We start from the raw sequence: 19,500 nt of genomic DNA, 5'->3' as shown, positions 1-19,500 counted from the left end.
CCTGGAGTCAACACCCCCCCTTAGCTGCTCTGTTCTGGTCTACAGGAACACAGCTGCCGCGGAGAGAATTAACTTTTGTGAAGTCTCCCTGCGAATAAGAAATGTGACACTGTACCTTTGAGAATAAGAAGTGTTCTAAATAAAAAGAATTAGCATTGGTAATGCTTATCATCTGCCATATTATCTACGCTCATTATAACTCCTTGGTGTCAGAGGGTGCACTGAAGAAAAACAATTAGCATAAAGATTAGCCCAGAGCTAGCATCTGCGACAACTGAGTAATAATGGAGAGAGGCAGCATTTTTGGTGCACAGGCTACTTGACATATTTTTGTTATTGGCTGAGCAGGAACCCTGGCAAGTAATAGTATTAGATTCCTCCCTTTTATGAGATTGTGTATACCCAGCTGTCACAACAGAGCACATCTCTCCTGTTCTAGAAAAAAAAGACTATTGCACAACATGTCATCAGTTTAGTGCTTGCTGAAAAGAACAGTGGGTTTGTTGGATGCATTGTTGACTAGGTCAACTAGGTCTGGTGGCAAACAGGATATCCACCGTTTCAGGGCTTTCAGTTCTCTGCCCAATTGTTAGATGATATGTAAATTCAGAGTTGATGGACAGGCACTTAAATTGTGATCATTTCTGTTTGTCCTCATAGCTTTTACCGCTTCGTCTTGGAGTCCGATGTGAGTTTCTTGGCCAACGACACAGTGTCTCCAGGACCAGTTGCCCGCTTCACAGAGCTCCCCGAGTCTCCTCTTCTCACCCTTAATATGATCACACCAGAGAGCTGGATCGTGCAGGCTGTCCGCAGCCCTCATGACTTGGATAACATCCACCTTCAGGAGGTATCTTAGCTCCTCAGTCATAATGACCAGCGGCCTTATCATTCTTACTCCTTAATTAGGGCCGAGGTGCTTTCTATTAATTGTTTCCCTGTTGTTTTTTGCCCTCTGTCATTTGTGTTTTCACTCCAGGTGAGCGGGGTGGTGACAGCAGAGTATGAGCTGGAGCATCTCTTGCTGGAGGGCCACTGCTTCGATCTGTCAACCGGCCAGCCTCCACGTGGACTGCAGTTTACTCTGGGCATGAGTCAGGACCCACTCATGTATGACACTATTGTCATGGCTAACCTGGTCAGTGGCCTTAAGACAATTTCATTGATTGACATGTGAATGTCCAATGATAATAAAAACTCTTGAATCTTGAATCTTCTACATCTGAGTTAAAGCAACACTGATGCCAAAATCATCATTGATAGTGTACAACTTGTAATAGGGAGAATGATACCATTTACCTTCCTGCTCTGCAACCGGAACACCTGTTTTTATGTGTTTGGGTTGTTGGGTACAATCTGCCAGGAGAAGTGCACTTTATGGCCCTACGTCCCACACCACCAACTATGTTGATGAAATGGGATCATATTTTATGGGGATGTTTTCCCCCTGATGTCCTTCTGCTGCTCTGCCTCGACTTTCAGAGATTAACAGAGTTTCCAGATGGACAGATATCTGAACTTGTTGCTAAAATAGCTAACTGCTGCTAAATGAAGCTGCTGTTCATTAGTTACAGTAGTTCGGTTGGTCGTACAGCAAGCTGACTCTGCCTGGACCGGACTGTGAGAAGTGGGGGATTGTTTGTGTTTACACTGCAGTACAGCAGCTAAGAGATGGGGACTTGAGGCATTGTGACTTGCACTCAGGTCAGCTCAAGTCACTGTTTTGATGACAACTTGTGCTCTACAGAAAAGAAATGACTTGAGACTGGACTTGGATGTTAAAGACTAGCGACTTGGTTTGGACATTTTTTCAGTAGTTTTAGAATTTGTTGGTATGTCACACTTCAGAAGGGACAGGTATTTGATTGACAAGAAATTAAGAAATAAATAGGCTTTTAGAAAAAAAAGTATATTTATGTAACTGAATATCTATTATTATGGTATGTACAGCATGGTAATGTAATTATTTGTCATAATTTGTATGTATAATTTATGTAATTTAATTATTTTCTATATGATTATTAGACAGGTACTAAAACCTTGTTGCTTTTCTCTGTAAAATCATGGGTAGGGGAAAGGTAATTTGAATGGGGACTTGACTCGATTTGACTTAGTTGAGACTTGGACTGAAAGAGTCACATGTCTGGAGGTTTATGGACCCAGAGTGGGAAATACTGGCAAGGAGTGGCAGCGAATGGGCACCTGAGCCAGGTGAGCTGGTAACCTAACCACTCTCTGCTTCCTCTGGAGGCATTGTAACAGAGTCGAACAGAAATAAGCGGACATCGACTCAAAGAAACTAAGATGAGAAAGGGAGAGACAAGAGTGAATCTTAGATTGGCTTTTGGTCATCTTAGAATTCAATGGCTACAAAACAGCCAACAAGCTGTCCTTCTTGCTGTTTGAATGATAGATTGGCTGGCCTGCCATCCCTTGTGTCCCCACTTGCTTGATGCTTAGCCGTGTTAACAAAGTCATCAACTGTCTAGTTTTTGATCAGAGGTAATGGAATCATACAAATGCATGTATACAGCTTTTCGTGTTTATGACCACGGTGTATAATTGAATTGCACAAAGAAACTTCATGGCTGTCAAGTCTCAGAGAATCCTTGTATAATGTTGCTTTAACTATAGAAGAAAGTTTGTAACAGAAACATTTTGGTGCCGGTGTTGAGAAAATGTGTGTGAATTGGATTGCTTTGAGTAAACACTCATGTTGTTTCAACCACAACAGGGATATTTCCAGCTGAAAGCCAATCCTGGCGCCTGGATCCTGAGATTACGTAAAGGGAGATCAGAGGATATCTATCAGATTGTGACGTGAGTATTCATCTGTTTCTGCACACTATTCTTAATGACATTGTAGTCTTTTCTATCTCATTCATTACAGTCACACTGTATATAAAAAGTTAGGTAATGATGCTAATTGGGCAGTTTCATCAGTAGCTCAGCATCAAGGTTGTATTCAGCTACCTCACCATTTCATACCGGTAGCTATGAAACCCGTCACTATGGTAACATGGAGAGCTGCTGACACTGTACCAGCTCAAGGTTTTGATGAGTGCAGGGAGTTCTGCTAACCACAGAGGGGAGAGAGACAAGTAGGAGGAGAGGGGTGCTATTAAAGAGAAGACAGAGTGGAGGGATGATTCAGCTGGTCACCTGCCACGCCATCCACCTCAGACTGCCAAATATCAGCAGCAGAACGTGTTTCAGTTAGGATGGCGTAGGTGTCAGAGGCTGCATCTACTAGACAGAGTGCGTTGGCGTTGTCTGATTTCCCCGGACAAATAGAAACAGTATTGTGCTTTGGTTTATTTGATGCATTTTCAAACAAAATGCAATTCTCCCTGCCTTGTATTCTTTTAATTCCTCCCTTTCACTTAATTAAAATGTACGGTGGTGCTTTCCGCTTTGATCTAAAACAAATCCAGTTCTTAATTTTCAAAGGAACAGCATATCATTTCTTTTTAACATCACCAAGAATGATAACCCCTCACTGTTGTGATTATGGCTCAGGTCCCAACCATGTATGTGAATGCACGATGTCCCTACAATCACAGATATTGTCCTCTCTGGCTATCCTCACATAAGATTTAGGACACATACAGCCCTTGGTTCCTCTGGAATCATATCAGACAACCAAGATTTATTCCCCAATCCTCCAGGTGAAGCTAAAAGGTGATGTCATTTTTCACCTTGGCAGTGTCATTATTCTTGTGGTTAGCGGCACTCTGCTCTGGTTAGGTGGCCGATCAGCGTCCAGTGGGAGTGTCTGTGCTCTCCGGTCCCCGAGCCTGCGTTTTTCCTCTTGCGTCCTGTGCTGCCACCGCGCCTTGCCCTGACAGCGATGAATGAGATGGCCAGCTCTCCTCTCCTCTGAGCACGGATACAGATTGATCTCTGGTGCTTTCTAACACAAGCCCTAAAGGCTGAGTTGCATCAGTGACAGCAGGGGGGGTGGGGGGCAAAACACAAGCGGCATTTGAGCTTAGCGGCGGGGGCACTTTTGGCCCAAAGAGGAGGGGGCATTTATCATAGTGATAAGGTTAGGGGTTTTTTTGCCTTTGGTAAGCAGTGGGGTTGTAATGGCTTGCTGTGCATCATACCCTATTGCTCATCTCTTCCAGAAGTTTGCTCTCTTGTGTTTCACCATCAAACCCTGCAGATCCCACTTGGTAAAGCATATTCTCCACTGGGCAAATCAGCCCTAAAACAATTACAGTGAGCGGCGGTGTTACACAATCAATACCGTAGTGACTTTGTCATTATATCTACCAATATATACAGCATGGCTGGAAAGTAGTGATGGATAAAATAATGGTGAGGTGATCCTTAACGATGATGGAGGGTAATGAATATAGTCAGAGTGACCCTGGCAGCTGTCCCAGTATTGGCTTTTAAGTGTGTGCGCTCACCGTCTGTCTATCCATTAGCTGCCATTGTCTCCCTCATGAGAGGAGCCTACTGTATGTATTTCCTTTTACTGCTGCCATGGTTAAAACATGTCAACCAGCATAGTTGAGTAAATGCCTGTCAGCTATAGAGCCACAACACTTGCTCATTAAATCATTTAGTTGATCAAAAAAAAAAAAAAAAGGTTAAACTATTGTGACAATTCAGCATTTCACTCTTTCTCAAAAGAACATGCCTTGCATTTGCTGATTGATGCAAATCAGGATAACTCTTGTGGCTTCAGTCTGATTTTAAGGTACATCTTTAAAAAAAGCTTTATGATTAACCTTAATTTTAAGTTGTGTCATGGATGATTGCTCAATCAGTTGATCTTTGGTATGCAGCAGACAAAACACTGACCACCATCCAAAACCAACTTATTTTATTGCAAGCAACTGTGATATCGACCGATGTATCAGACAGGCTGTCATGAAAAATTAAGAACTGTTTATGCTCTTCTCATAATTGTCATGTCTGTGGCTTAGCCACACATTTGTGATTTAATAGATATACCACTGGTTAATGAGTACCTATCATTATGTCTGGATTATATATTGATATGGCTCAGCCGTACCAAGTAAAGTTTCTAAGTTTGAGTTCAGACTAACTGGCTGCAGATCATCACTTTTTCACTCTTTATTCTCGTTTTCAGGCATGATGGAACAGATTCCCCTGCAGATGCTGGTGACGTCATAGTTGTGTTGAACAGTTTCCACAGTAAGATCATCAAAGTCAGAGTGAGTGTGTCTCTTGGCTGTTTCTTGAGTGTAGAAGATTTCTAATATCACTGGACATTACTACATGTGCAATAAACTGATATTAGACTCGATAAAATCTCTGAGAAAAGAAATCATTGTTCTGTGTCTTCTTTTTCATTGCAGGTACAGAAAAAGGCAGATAAGATCAATGAAGACCTTCTAAGTGAAAATAGTGAAAGCAAAGGCATATGGGACTCCATAGCAAGGTGTGTAATCTATTCCTACATACAATCAAAGACATTTGGTTGTTTTTTGTAACTTTTAAACCCTCCTCCAGCTGAGTGACAGTAACAACTGTGAGCTCATTGATTTGGTGGGTTCTTTCCTGATGTGCCTTCTGTTTGTCAATTATACGTTGCGGTTTCAGGAGATCTTACTCCTCCCCTCGACCCAGACTCCTATATTATGCTGTAAGATCTAGTCTTGCAAAAAATATGTGCTTCTGTAGGTATGTGTGTGTGTGCATTTGTGTGTGTGTTTCCCCCCAACACTTCCTAACTGTGTGATCCTGTCTTCTCACTTAATGCTTGCTGTGTGAAGTGTTTGGAGCACTTTTGAGAAAAGGTAGGCAGTGTTGCTGCAACCCATTTAACACCTGAAACTTATTTCAATCTCATTAGCATGCAGTGTTTTTTGGTTGCTTTCAGATGCTGCACTACTCTATCAAGTTTTGTAATGAATGAGAATGACTTAATATTTTCAGAATGTGGTAAAACTGTAAAGCTGCTAAATATGATATTTCCATTTTCATGTTCTCTTTGTTGGTGTGTTTCAGCCTGTATAACATGTATGTATCCATACATATGTAAGTGCATAGAAATAGCCGCACAAAGATAATGTTCTGCCCATATGCTTACAAAGCCATACTTATATACTGTGTTTTGAGACATTAACTCCTGCTGGAGTTCTCCAAGAGGACAGCAGTGTACTCATATGAGTAAACCCTGAAGGAGCTTGACTGGGAGGAACAGCAGCCTGATACGAACCAAAGTGTCGTCTTGTTATCGAACTTGTGACCTGCCTAAGGGGACTCCGTAGCAATACCAGGGTGCTGTAAACTGTTGAACTGGTGATTCATTTGGAGCAGTGCAGACGGCATCACAGTCGTGGGACAGTGGAACCGGTGAAATATTCTTTAGTGTATATAATGCTGTTATTGGAAGGTTTGGTTTGCTGATTTTTAGGCTGTCCGTTCGGCCTCAGGACGGTCGTTCGTGGCCCTAGTTTTTGTGCTTTGTCCTTCACTAGTCTTCCTTGTTGGTGGCAGTCAATTGATCATGATGAATTGGCTGCGGTGGCAGTCTGTGAGAGAAGTCACTTTGATTGGCTGTTTGACTAAATACGTGCATGTGAAGAGAAAAGGAAATAAATAAATAAAAGGGGAAGAGCTATATCTTACTGCAAGCATCTTCACTTCATGATGAGACAAGCAAATTATGGAAGATATTCCATCTGAGTGACCTGGATGTTACCTGAACACTTCTTATAGAGGTATTCTCAGCTTGTCCAACTGGGAGGACTCCCTAAGGCGCAACCAAAAACAAGCTGAAGGGATTACAATTCCCCACTGACCGTGGCATCTGCTATTAGGAGGTCTAGGGTGCCACTGGGGAGAAAAGCATTTAGTGCTAGCCAGTATAGCCCGCTGCCTCTATCCTGACCAGGACCAGATAAGAGGCTGAGAGTGTTTAGATAGATGGATGAATAGATTTATAATTGAATGTTGTCTTAAGACCGTTTCCCATGGGATCCTTGCATTTGAGAAATGAATGTACTTATAGGTTTAAAAGATAGGTCCAGCAAGATGGTTTCAGGAGACATAACTGCTAAGTGGCTTTGATGTATGATTTAAAAGAATACCCGGATTCCGCTGCATTTGTAGAGAGTGATTTACTTGGGCATGTTTCCAGCGTGTCTGCTTTTCAAAACAAGGGCACATAAATCTTAAGAGTGAGAAGCCACTCATCATCTTGAGTTTGATGATTGATGCTTAAAAAGTCTTATATTTTCCAAACTGTTGATGTTTATCAATTATTCTCTATACAACCACTCTTGGACAGGCGTTAAGTCCAACTGTGGCAGTCACACTCAGTCCTATAAATATCCAGTGAAGGCAGCTGGTCTCAGCTTAAGTTTGTAAATGATTAATTAAAAAAATCAGGCAGAATGAAAACACTGTTGACAGCCACCAAATTCAGTTCCATCTGAGAAGCACCACACAAAATTTTAGACCTTGACCAGTGGTCCTTAAAAAATTGTGTTGGTTTTAAAGGAAAGATGTTTTTATACCCATGACTCTGTACCTCAGGATGCTTTGAGGGATTCGTTGTAAAGGGCGGGACTAAAGGCCAGGCATTGATCTAACACCTCTGAAGAATTACTGAGGTGGATCTGTGCGTCAGACTTGTTACAAATTCTCTCATCTTTACAGAGGGCTTTATCACCATAGAGCAATAATGGGCCTGAAAATAGATACATCCTCTTTTTTGTTTTGTGATTCCTCTTAGGCTTACTCTCCTTTTATCTGGGTGGGAGGAAGATGAAGGATAGTTAAATCCTTGTACTGTAGCCTGAATAACTTTGTGTTTAATTTCCCTAACACTCCTCTTATTAGAAATTAGAAACAAAAGGGTCACACCAGGTTCGAGAGAGAGTTAGTAGCTGTGTTACTTGAGGGAGATGTCCATCTTTATTCAAGATTCTATTCTAACCCCTCCAAAACACTCCTCCTACCTTCTTGCACTCACAACATAAAAAAGACTAAATTTACCTTATACAGAACTGGGATAGGTTTTCATGACAGCTGATTTTTGTTTTAGAGATGATTAGAGATTTTACAGCAATGTGACATCACAGGGCAGAGAGGTGCACAACCACCTCAGCTGTTATATCTCTTGCTCTCTCTCTCTCTCGCTCCTCAGTCCAAAAAGGTACCTCATATGGCAAAAAAAGAAGCTGTTGTCGCTGGGTCCTCATTTGACATCAGTGATGGACTCTGGTTGGCTGTTCAGCAAAGGAAATCCGTGCACAAAAAGGGAAACACAAAAAGAAAGGGAGCACCCTTTGCCTGTTACCATAGTAACCATAATTTCACCTGTTTAGTGTTTGTACTATTTATTCTCCAGCTCTGACTCTTCACCATTTGCAACTTTTATCAAAGGCTTAAGAGAAACGCTGCTTTATCATAACTGCAATTCTTATTTTTGCGTTCCTGAGTCTTGCAGTTTCTCTTTTCGATGACGTATAGAGACTACTGCTGCCGAGACAAAGACGACGTGAGATGGCACAAGAGTTGGCCTCTGTTGCTGTTTGTTCTTGAACGTCAGGCTGGCGTGTCTGTGCCCTTATACATGGAACAGTATGCAAATTACCTTAGAAATTATAAAACATTTGAAAGTTTTGCTCGCCAGTGAATTTGTGCTGTATTATGTGTTGATCTTTTTGTCTGCCCATTGGCACACATTTTAATGTTTATTTTTTTGGATGATCTCCTCACAGATGTTAGAGCTAGAGGAAAAACACAAGTAGATTTTTGTCCAGTTATGGCCGTCCACTGCTCAGGATTTACTCAGAGCTTTGTTGATCATTCCAGAGGTCCAGATTATCTTGAGTGAGTCATCCGAACGGGCTCTCACCTGACCCTCTAAAGCTGCTTATCTACAGGGGGTCCCACTGTAATGCTGGAGGCCCTTCATAATGGCTAGATTAGTCATGGCAGGCAGTCGGTATCCCTAGACTCTACAGATGTGCGATGACTCCCCAAGAGCTATCGGTGCTCTGGTTTGAGGAGTACAGGCAGGAAAATGCATTTTTCAGGGGAACAAACCACACAAAAAATATAAAGTGGTAAGGAATAGTTGCAACATCCTGAGCCATGAATTAGTTTGTGCTTAGTTGCTATGGATCAATAAACAAATTCTGATTCTGATTTTGGATGTGACCTGCTTTGCAGTCAGTTTCTTGTTTGTGTGTGTCAGAGTTGGTTTTAGAGGACATGTGGAGACAAACAGTCTGTTCCCTCCCTTCCCTTCACACCTCCCTCTCACTCACTGGTGTCTTCCTGGAGCCTCGGGGCCGAGGCTGTGGTTGTGATTGAGTGAGGGAGAGACAGTCCTTCACTCATCAGCAGTCTGTTGTAGACAAGGACACACAGTTTGACTGCAGACACATCTACCCTCCAGCACATATCCTGATTTCTGTCCGCTAAATGTGCCTTGCATCATGAGCCAGTGCTCTTCTGTAGTGCTATGGGTATGTTGCTGTGTTCCGAGGTGTGGAGAATGTCCTTATATCTCAAAACAAAAACATTTCAGTTTGTAACATTACCCTAGCTGTTATTTACTAACTTAAATTGAATTTATAGTTGATTTAGTCTCAAAAGTGCCTATCTAATCTCAAGTGATTAGACAGGCACTAGTCTTTGTGTAGGCAAGTTGTGTAAAATGATACCTCAGGCTATTTTTTTCCCTGAAAGAACAGTGAAGGGTGAAGTGCTGGTTCAGTATTTGGGAGGCTCGTCGAACACAACAGTAGATTAGACTTTGAAGGTAAACCCCAAATTACTCTCTAAACAGCCCTTTATTAACTACTCCCTTTTATTTAAAAAAAAAAAGAAAAAAAAGGCTCGCGTGAGAAACTAGGAGTAAACAAAGTCAACTATTGATTATCAAAATCAGGTTTAACACATTTTCTGACCAATCAAATAATGGGCTAATTATTTCAACACTAGTTAATTCAGTGCAAATGAAGAGCATTACAGATGGGAATATCCTCAGGACACACACAAACACACACAGTTCATCGAGTTTCATAAAAGAAAATTTTAAATTAAATTCTCTCCTTTAATCATTGATCTCCTTCAGGATGACCCATTCTCACCACTTCTGTCCCTGTGTCCTCATCTTACAACACCAGTCCATGTCTGTGTCTCAGGGTCTGGCAAAAAGAATGGTGCCCGGAGCATTGCATTTTTAATTGCAATATGATGCGCTGGAGCAGACTCATCATAACTATTCATAAATACTGTGGTTAAATTATTCAGTTCAGTAAACAGACACATTATTCTTAGGTTTATGTAGAGCTTGAACAGTTAGTGCCAAGTTGTCAGCTTTTAAATCAATCACCAACTATTATAATAGTCGATTAAAGGTGCAATACATACGAATTGGCCACCTGTTTAATTCATCCTCAAAAAAAAATAGGGGGCTGTAAACCATCAGAGTAACTGCCAGTTGCTGCCAACTTCAGCTGCTGTTAGCTAGTTGGCTCAGTTAGCCATGCAGCTAGTGGTCTGGACTGAAACGTGTTAGTGTTGCTGTTCCTGTTGCTAGCACAGGAGATTAAGATCGGCCTTTGCTAGCTGGTTAGCATAGTAAACTTGTGTTTCAACACAATACATAGAAGTCACACAGTCAAAACAGTTATTCCCTTAGAATCTGTGGCTCATGTTTTGTTTAGTTAAAGGTTCCCAAATAAAATCTCAAGAAATGTGTCCAAACTTGATGTACTTACTTGAGCTATATTCTTTTTGTTTGCTTCCCTTCCTACCATGTTTTATATTGGTTCTTGTGAGCTGACCGATCAGAGCAGACCGGGTATTCAGGAGGGGCTCTGACAGAGGCAGGAGCTAAAACAGTGTTTCAGACAGAGGGGGAAAACAGAGCTGCAGAACTGGACAGAATGAGAAAACGGATGTGTTTTTGAGCATTAAAGCACGTAAACCTATTCTAGTGGTAAACCAAAATAAAAATCACAAACCTGAAAATGAGCAGAATATGTATCCTTTAAAAAGAAACAGAATGGGCTGCTGTGCATTTCCTCACAGCTCTACACTCCCACAGGAGGTTGTAGTTTCTCTAGACTTGCTCACAGTTTGGTTATAGTGTGGGAAAAGTTGCTTTTAAATGTGATGAGAGGAACTGATGTGATTGGTTTTGATCGACACACCAACCACAAGCACAGTTAACTGTAATGTTTCACAGTGCATTCTTTTTATACTTCATTCGCTCCTGGTGGCGCACATAATTTCGGCTAGAAAAAATAACAAATTGTGTGTGTGGTAAAACTGTACACCATGGGTAGTGCTCTCTGCAGCTTGATGTGTGTCATCTCCACTGTTACCAAAAACTGACATCTCATGTCATAATGCTCTTAACAAGTGCAGCAGGAGAACTGAACCGCTGTTAAAATCACATCAAAGCCATGTCTTTCCAGAGCGCTGCCATTTCCCTCATTATCAGTTCATTTAAATAAAACACCTCAGTATTGCATGGTGTGTTTGAAAATGTTTTATTCTGCTCGCTGTTGTTACTCGTGGCTGTACAAAAGCATGGCGGCTTGTGGCTTACTTCTTTATTCACTGTCACTATATAAAAAAACAGGCATCAATCAAAACACAAGCCACTCAAGTCTTATGGTCTCATTTACAGCATCACAGGTGGCGGCTCCAAGAAGGATGATGCAGAGAAGAAGAAAGAGGACGTTCTAAACATATTCTCTGTGGCGTCGGGCCATCTGTACGAGCGCTTTCTGAGGTGAGTCGCTTTCGCTTCACAGGCACACTTACTTGCTTACGATACATCACAGGTCCGACACATTACAATCCTTTAAAATCCTCAAACTGATTGTCCTTCTGTCTGTTTCAGAATAATGATGTTGTCCGTCCTCCGGCACACCAACACACCTGTCAAGTTCTGGTTCCTCAAGAATTACCTCTCTCCCTCTTTCAAGGTAGTCATGATTCCATACTTATGTTTTTCTATGCCTGTTCAGAATAACTTTTTTCCCAGCTCTTCAGAGATTCATTCATACAAAGCAATGAAAAGCACTCTGCTGTCTTTCTTCCTTTGTATGTCTGTTTTTAATCTCATATTTTTATTTGGGGGGGGGGTCTACATTCACTGCCCTCGGTGACGCATGATGTGTTTGAAAAATAGCAAAAGGAAAATGGCTTGAACGGAGGTGAAGCCAAACAGTTTGCATTTTTATGTTAGTGACGTCCTCAGTTGATACAGGTTTATTTACACAGAATTTTCAGATATCTTAAACCATACCACTGATAGCTCGAGCCCCTTAGCAAAGCAAGATTCTAAGATTCAAGGTCAATAACATTGCATACGGCCGACAAACACGATATATAATTTCACAGCATGTTAATGAACAAGACTTGTGAGCTAACCAGCCATGTCACTGTCCCCAAACTACTTAATATTCTCACCAACATATGATCGTCCGGCTGCAGCCTGAAGGAGTGATGCGGTAAGATCGGTTGATACAGTGCGTTCAGAGAGACGGTGGTGGGGAGTGAACCCACATAAAGTCAGCTTTTTTAAATTTAACTTGATTTACTTGCTTTTTTATGAGTTATCCATTGCTTGTTTTGCCAGCGGACACATTTTAGGTTACCCACATTTTAATTTACTATAAGTACTGATGACTACTTTTTGTATTGTAGATAAGTCAATTCATGTCAAGTAACACATCGAGGTTTCTGCAGCCAGCTGATGCCATCAGAATCCAGTATTCACCCAGACAATTGTATATCATGTAGTACTGCTCATTGTTAATGTGAGCCACTCCTTATTGTTAACAGAATTTTGCACATTTCTTCAATGCAACTCAGAAATCAGCCCTTGTATTTGCTTTATTTAACCTCCTGTGTTTGTTTCTGGTTTGGTTAGGAGACCATCTCTCACATGGCAGAGGCATATGGATTTCAGTACGAGTTGGTACAGTACAAATGGCCCCGCTGGCTCCACCAGCAGACTGAGAAGCAGCGCATAATCTGGGGCTACAAGATCCTCTTCTTGGATGTTCTGTTCCCTCTGGCTGTGGACAAGATCATCTTCGTGGACGCCGACCAGGTGAGCTTCAAATCAAACTGACAGGGGCTGAAAGTGAGAGACTCGTCCGTATCAGTCCCAGCACTGGTGTGAAGACTTGATGAGATTTCTAACAGAAATCTGAAGCTGAAGTGAAGGCACTCCTCTCCCTACTCACCAATGTTCTCCCTCTCTCAAACAGATAGTTCGAGCTGATCTAAAGGAGTTGAGGGATTTAGACCTGGAGGGTGCACCGTATGGATACACACCGTTCTGTGACAGCCGCAGAGAAATGGAAGGCTATCGCTTCTGGAAAACTGGCTACTGGGCCTCACATCTAGGACACAGGAAATACCACATCAGGTACACTTTCTTAAAAAGCTCTGAAGTGTAATTTAGCAGCAGAATATGTTCTGAATGCCTTACCTGATGTTCGACCTGCACAACGTACAATAACAGTACAATCACCTCCTTTCATCTTTTCACTCTATTTTTTAAGGAAAATGAAGGGAGCCACTTCTAGCAGAGATAGGTGGCTGAATAAATCTATGCATGTCCGTATATCAGCATTCAGAACGTTGTGCTTCCACAGCCACCATCTTCCTTGCAGGCCACTCACCCACTTTATTTAGTTGGGGACATTCATGCCTCTGAAGCAGAAAGGAGTGACAAATAAATTAAAGTCTAAAAGAGACCGTACTGCGAAACACAGCACATCTCTCACAGTCATGAAAATACATCTTTCACTTTACCGATACATCATGGCTTCAATTCAGAAGATTATCCAGAGGAATTATTCATTATTCTGCAAGAGTGTGTTTTTTTTTGTTTTTTTTTAGTTCCTTCCAAGTCTCAAATATGACATAAGTAAAAGGAAGTGTATTTTTGTATTTGTGGGCTGGAAGTGCTCTAGCAGTTTCTGTTCCTCTCTTTCCTTCGATCTGTCTGGACCGCAGACACTGAAAATCCAAGAAAAAGTTGAACTCTACACACAGTTTTACAAAAACACAGTGCTGGAAAGAGTACAAGCAGAGTTATATCAGTGAAATATTACCCATTTACAAGAAAAACTATCAGTATTGGAATTATACTTAAAAATAAACTAATACTCTGATAATAATACTTTTACTTTTTACTTAAGCATTGATGTCGAATTTGCTATCAATTGCAGGCGTTCAGTCAAAAGTGTTTCTTCAAATCTTCAGTCTGAATTACTCCCAGCTCCTCCCCTGCCCTGCTCAGTGGTCATTGTCACCTCTACAAACCTGTGCCTGCTGCGTAGTTTGGTGTTTTTTGTCTGTGTGTCAGGGTTTTCATTGGTTTGTTGATGAGTAGGTGAAACAAAATGCAGATGAAAGGTTTAGATGTTAATTGAACTTAAACTCACTCACTTTTAAAATCAGGATTTGAGTACAACGTAGATAACATGGTGTAATTCACACATTAGTAAGAGTGAAAATACAGACTTGGAAAAAAAAGTAGTTATTTGAGTAGATGTAATTAGTTTCTTCTGCCATGGGAATTATCCACAGTTCATATAATGTTATCACAAGGTTACCATGGGTTACCAGGGGAAGCCCGAAAATGATAATCCAGATGATGGCACTCCTGAATATCTGACTGTCATTACCTTCTATGCAACAATTTTGTTGACACACACAAATGTTCGACCTTATCGTATCTTAAAATGTATATATTTTAAAAACATAAAGGAAAAAAGTCCAAACCCACAAGTTAAAATAAAAGTAAAATGGCCAAAAGTGCTCTCCCATTCCTATTTATATCATTTTGGCCCCTTGCAGCCCGTCTCACTCAACACTTACCAGGCGATGTCAACAAAGTCTGCAAGGATCCAGGGCTTAAGGCCTCAGGGGGGGATGTTGGGACTGGACCCAACACACACCATCACACTTATACACACAGTTGAAGTTCATGCCAAATGTCAGCCTCCTGGGGCAAAAACTATGACCATAGAAGGTTGGGGGACATTTTTTGTGGACTGACAGAGAATGATTAGTCTCCACCCATTACATTTGCATTTCTTGTGGCTTTTTCGGGATGTGTTTTTTTTTTTGTATACAGCCATCTTAAATCAGGCACTGGGTATGAAATCCTTGCTGGACATGTGGCACAGAGCTCTCCGTCTGTCAATGTGAGCTAATCAGGTGGCTGAACAGAGAGACCTGGCTGATTAGGATGGAAAAAGAAAAGTTAGAGAGCCACAGTGGCTTGATTGGATGCCAGTGAGCTGCTTAGCTCCGTGGGGCAGAGAAGGGAGTATGATCAGCATCAGTGAGCCCTGGGAAAACATAAGGTGGTGAATATCCTCTGGCAGACTTGAATCTAATAAGTGATAAGTGAAACTACGTACTTTACACTGTTCAGTTTATTAACATGCCATGTTGGGCACAATTATCTGCATGTGCCTGGGGTATTTACCTTTATCGAGTCATCGTTTTTTTTTTTTATTACATCATTCCTCTGAGCTTGAGTCATTTTCTCACACCTGCTTTTTTGTCTTCCCTCACTCTGCCAGCGCTCTGTATGTAGTAGATTTGAAGAAGTTCCGGAAAATTGCAGCCGGGGACAGATTACGAGGCCAGTACCAAGCCCTGAGCCAAGACCCCAACAGTCTGTCCAACCTGGACCAGGTATGTAACTCAGAGGTAACATCATCTCATTATACCTTTGGTGATTTTTCATGTTACTTCATACTTTGTCCTCTGATATTTTTAGGACCTCCCGAACAACATGATCCACCAGGTGGTCATCAAGTCTCTTCCACAGGAGTGGCTGTGGTGTGAGACGTGGTGTGACGACACCTCCAAAGTCACAGCAAAGACTATAGACCTGGTGAGTCTCAGAGCAATTAGATCTACTAAATAGTGGAGCAATGTGGAGAAAAAGCTGACAGATAAATGTGACGATGGCTGAATAATGAATCAAATGTGATTGTTCCTTTTATTTAGGGGCCGGAAGGCTGTTTTGCATTCTTCATTTTAATCCTTCTGTCATGTATTGAAACATGTTAACTTGAAAAAGGTTTTTACGTACCGCCAAGTTTTCAGCTTTGTTGGTTACAAGCTGCAGCACTGAAAAACAGGTGCACATTTCCAGCCATTAATGTCCACGAGGCACTTGGCATTTGGGAGACTACTGGAGTCTCCTAAACTAATTAAGAGAATTACTGGACGGGCTCCAGCAGACTGGAATAAGAAGCATTGTCTCGTTATGGTATAGGACACCACTTGGTAATTCAGACACGAGACATGGGCTAATGTCCTTTTAACAGAATTGGAAATCAAATTAGGCCCGAATGCTTGCCACAGACAGTGCTGGGAATGGCAAAATGACTTGTGGGAAGAAAGTGGCACTGGTCGGGTGAGTGATGTGTTTTGTCTGCTTTTTCCCGCTGCAGTGCAATAACCCAAAGACCAAGGAGCCCAAGCTGACGGCCGCGGCGAGGATCGTGCCCGAGTGGGTCGAATACGACAACGAGATAAAGCAGCTGCTGAGACGGGCGCAGGAAGAGGGAGACACAACAACGCAAGAGCAGTCCAGAAAGAGTCCCTCTTCTTCACAACATAAAAAAGGTGAACAAAGAAAAACCCATTTAAGAAGACACTTTGTCACTGTGACGTATTTTCTACTATTAAAGGTGCAATATGTCAGTACTGGCTATACCTCTCAAATTCATACTCAAACAAATAGAGTAACCACGAATTGCACCCAACTGTAGCTGCCATAGGCTAGTTAGCTCAGTCATTGCAGCTAGTGATCCGGATTGGGAGCTCAGAGTGGTATTACAAAAGGACGGGCTGGTCAGCAACACAAATATATAGAATTTTTAACTTAATTTTTGAATGTTTTAAAGGGGCACTATGTAGTTTTTAGGAAGAAATTAAAACTCAAGTTTAATATTTACAAAATAGGTAATAGTTCAAAATTTCCCATAAGTGACTAAACAAGCAGTTCTCATGGGAAAATAAGGTCCCCAGGACAGTTTGTTTACATGTGGCGGACCCTGCCACCATTCTAGCTTCAAAGTATTCAGTCATTAAAACAAAGAGTTTGTTTACTGAGATTGTTTAGGCACAAAAATCAGTCACTGAAAATTTTTCTGCCCCAAAACTAGATAGTGCACCTTTAAGCTGATTTGTCTTTCTCCCCTCTTGTGCACATTCTCATGATTTCTTCCTAACATCGCCCCCTCCCCCTCCCTCTGCACAGCGGACAACCAACGTGATGAACTTTAGTGTCTGCCAGCTCCGTGCTGAAGAGGAAAGAGGCAGCTCCTATTGCATGCAGGCCACCTGTGAAGCTTGAAGACAGACAATTCCATCTAAACATAGCCATGGAGTGTTACATCCTCAGCCGGAGAAGGATGTGATATTTTCAGAGATGCCATATCTGCTTCTGCAGTCAATACGTCTTACAAATTTAACACACGACGCGAGTGTTAACTGCCAACTGTGAACCTGTGGTGTGCTCTCAGCACTGCAGTCTAGGGAGAATTAAGTATATGAAGAGAGTTAATGAGAAGTCAGTGAAAGCACTCTATTAGGTGTATAAAATGTTGGCATATATTGCACTGATGATGTATGCAAAGAATCAAAAAGAGGAGGCACATTTCTAGAAATCTCTTCTTGGAGTGTATTTCTTTTTTTTTTTTTTTTTTTTACGTAAAAATGAGTTCACAAAGCTTTTACATTTAGGTATTCTTAATTTGACTCTGTGTTGACTGAAATGCCCAAACCAAACTTGTGACTGAAATGAAGCTAGTTGTGTTTTTAAATTTCCAAATGTGCTGCAAAGTTGTTACATTATTAGTCTGACCTTTTTTAGCTCAGCCTTCCCTTCTTAGATTTATTATTATGTATAAAATGAGTTCAGAGAACTGCATCAAAAAGCTGTCTTATTCTCACCTCTTATGTCTGCCATTAACGTTTGTTTGTTTTGTGATCTTGTGGGGAGGGTATTGCATTTTTTTCAAGAATCAAAGGGAGGGTCCAACGCGTATATTTTTTATACACGATAAAATATAGGATTCAGTCCTCTTCCCCGTTCACCCTGTAACTTTCATACCGTCCTAGTTGGCTCTGATTACTAAACCCCGCCTCCTAACTGCTATAGTCCAATTGTAGCCATGATTTTAAGGAATCTGCACAGTTTTCTTTTTACTGCATTCAGACGTTCCAAGAGCAATGTTAGAAATCACAACCTTCTGGGGTCAACTTTCATTACAATGATGTATCTTATAATGTTAGGGCTAAATAGCTCTACCCTGCAAAGACATTACATCAACAATGTTGCTGTTTTATCATGAGTGGGATGCTAAATACGTGCCTGGGACATATAGCTAGCTACATAGCTATGTATCATTTTTTGATTCTTACTTTAAATATAATCCGCAACACTAAAAACTCTGCTGGTGACGGCGTTTTTCAACCAACTTGCACACTTCTGGCGTTAGTTGGAGTGTCACTGTACAACAGCAAAGATCATGGCATCACAGTTTTCATAATATAAAATCCTGATGATGTAACATTTGTTGGGATCTTTATCACTCACGTTTTCTTACATCTGGAGAATGAGATTTTGTAGGCCAGGTCATCTCTGCAACACGGCACTGCTTCGGTATGATCCTGTTTTGTAAGTTTACCTCAATGAAAAAATAGCAGCTTGGACTCTGCCTGTGCCCACATTGTGAATTGATTATGTTTCAATTAATTGTGTAGCCCCATTGAAAGCTGTGGTCGTGGCCATTACCTTGTAGCTAGCCAACACTACAGCAGATTCAAATTTGCTTTAGTTCAGCAGACCAGATTAGACTTCATTATTACCAAGTTATGGATCAAAGAATCCTCATTTGCACAGTAAAGGTCGTGGTTGCTGGATAGACTATAGGATTTAACTTATTGCAGTATGTTTACGTCTTATGTACATCCAACTTCCCTGTATTCAGAGTATTTTTTTTCACAAAGGACCAGTGTTTTTGTCTCAGGAATAAGATGGGTGGTTGCTGCTCAACTGAAGCCAACAGTAGTTTTTGCTGTCTTAAAAAGTCAATAAAAATGGGTGCAGAAAAGTCTGCTTTCAGGACACCCATCTCTCACTGTGCTGTGTCAAAAAGACATGTTTATATCACTGTCTGGTGGAAAAAAATAAATCTTTGCTACAAAACCGTCATCAGAGAAGCTGTTTGTGAATTCTGTTGTGCCTCAGTGTGGTCAGCGGGTGTGTGATTCATGCACTAAAAAGGTCTACAGTGAAGGGATTCTCTTACACTGTAATTTGGTCCTCGCTGTAAACCATTTCGCCGCTTGGAAAGAAATGCATTTCTGGGGAAGGAGGGCGGTTGGGACGGTTGCTATTAGAGAAAGGTTAGATGCAACAATGAAGAAGTGTCATTTTTCTAAGTGCCTTCTCTCAAAGAAGCTTCAGTCTATGAATGTAGCAAAGTCACT

General features: G+C 41.3%; 1 protein-coding gene across 2 annotated transcripts in view; it reads left to right on the top strand.

Moving 5' to 3' along the window:
• uggt2 (UDP-glucose glycoprotein glucosyltransferase 2) overlaps positions 1–19,222 on the top strand; it is a 42,372-nt gene extending 23,150 nt beyond the window's left edge. Inside the window, exons 28-41 of one of the 2 annotated variants that reach the window (XM_037109988.1) lie at positions 661–850; positions 980–1,138; positions 2,735–2,820; positions 5,108–5,192; positions 5,337–5,419; positions 5,754–5,777; positions 11,642–11,746; positions 11,858–11,942; positions 12,893–13,075; positions 13,236–13,396; positions 15,570–15,684; positions 15,770–15,886; positions 16,452–16,626; positions 17,264–19,222. In XM_037109988.1, coding sequence (XP_036965883.1) covers positions 661–850; positions 980–1,138; positions 2,735–2,820; positions 5,108–5,192; positions 5,337–5,419; positions 5,754–5,777; positions 11,642–11,746; positions 11,858–11,942; positions 12,893–13,075; positions 13,236–13,396; positions 15,570–15,684; positions 15,770–15,886; positions 16,452–16,626; positions 17,264–17,289 — 1,594 coding nt within the window. In that variant the 3' untranslated portion in view covers positions 17,290–19,222. The remainder of the gene's footprint in view (positions 1–660; positions 851–979; positions 1,139–2,734; positions 2,821–5,107; positions 5,193–5,336; positions 5,420–5,753; positions 5,778–11,641; positions 11,747–11,857; positions 11,943–12,892; positions 13,076–13,235; positions 13,397–15,569; positions 15,685–15,769; positions 15,887–16,451; positions 16,627–17,263) is intronic. The other variant, XM_037109990.1, reaches the window with a different exon arrangement.
• The last annotated feature ends 278 nt before the right edge of the window (positions 19,223–19,500 follow it).

The sequence above is a fragment of the Acanthopagrus latus genome, chromosome 9 (genome assembly GCF_904848185.1).
Source record: "Acanthopagrus latus isolate v.2019 chromosome 9, fAcaLat1.1, whole genome shotgun sequence".
NCBI classification, from domain to species: Eukaryota; Metazoa; Chordata; class Actinopteri; order Spariformes; family Sparidae; genus Acanthopagrus; species Acanthopagrus latus.
Note: the sequence above shows the minus strand (reverse complement) of the source record. Positions and strands in the feature narration are given on the sequence as shown.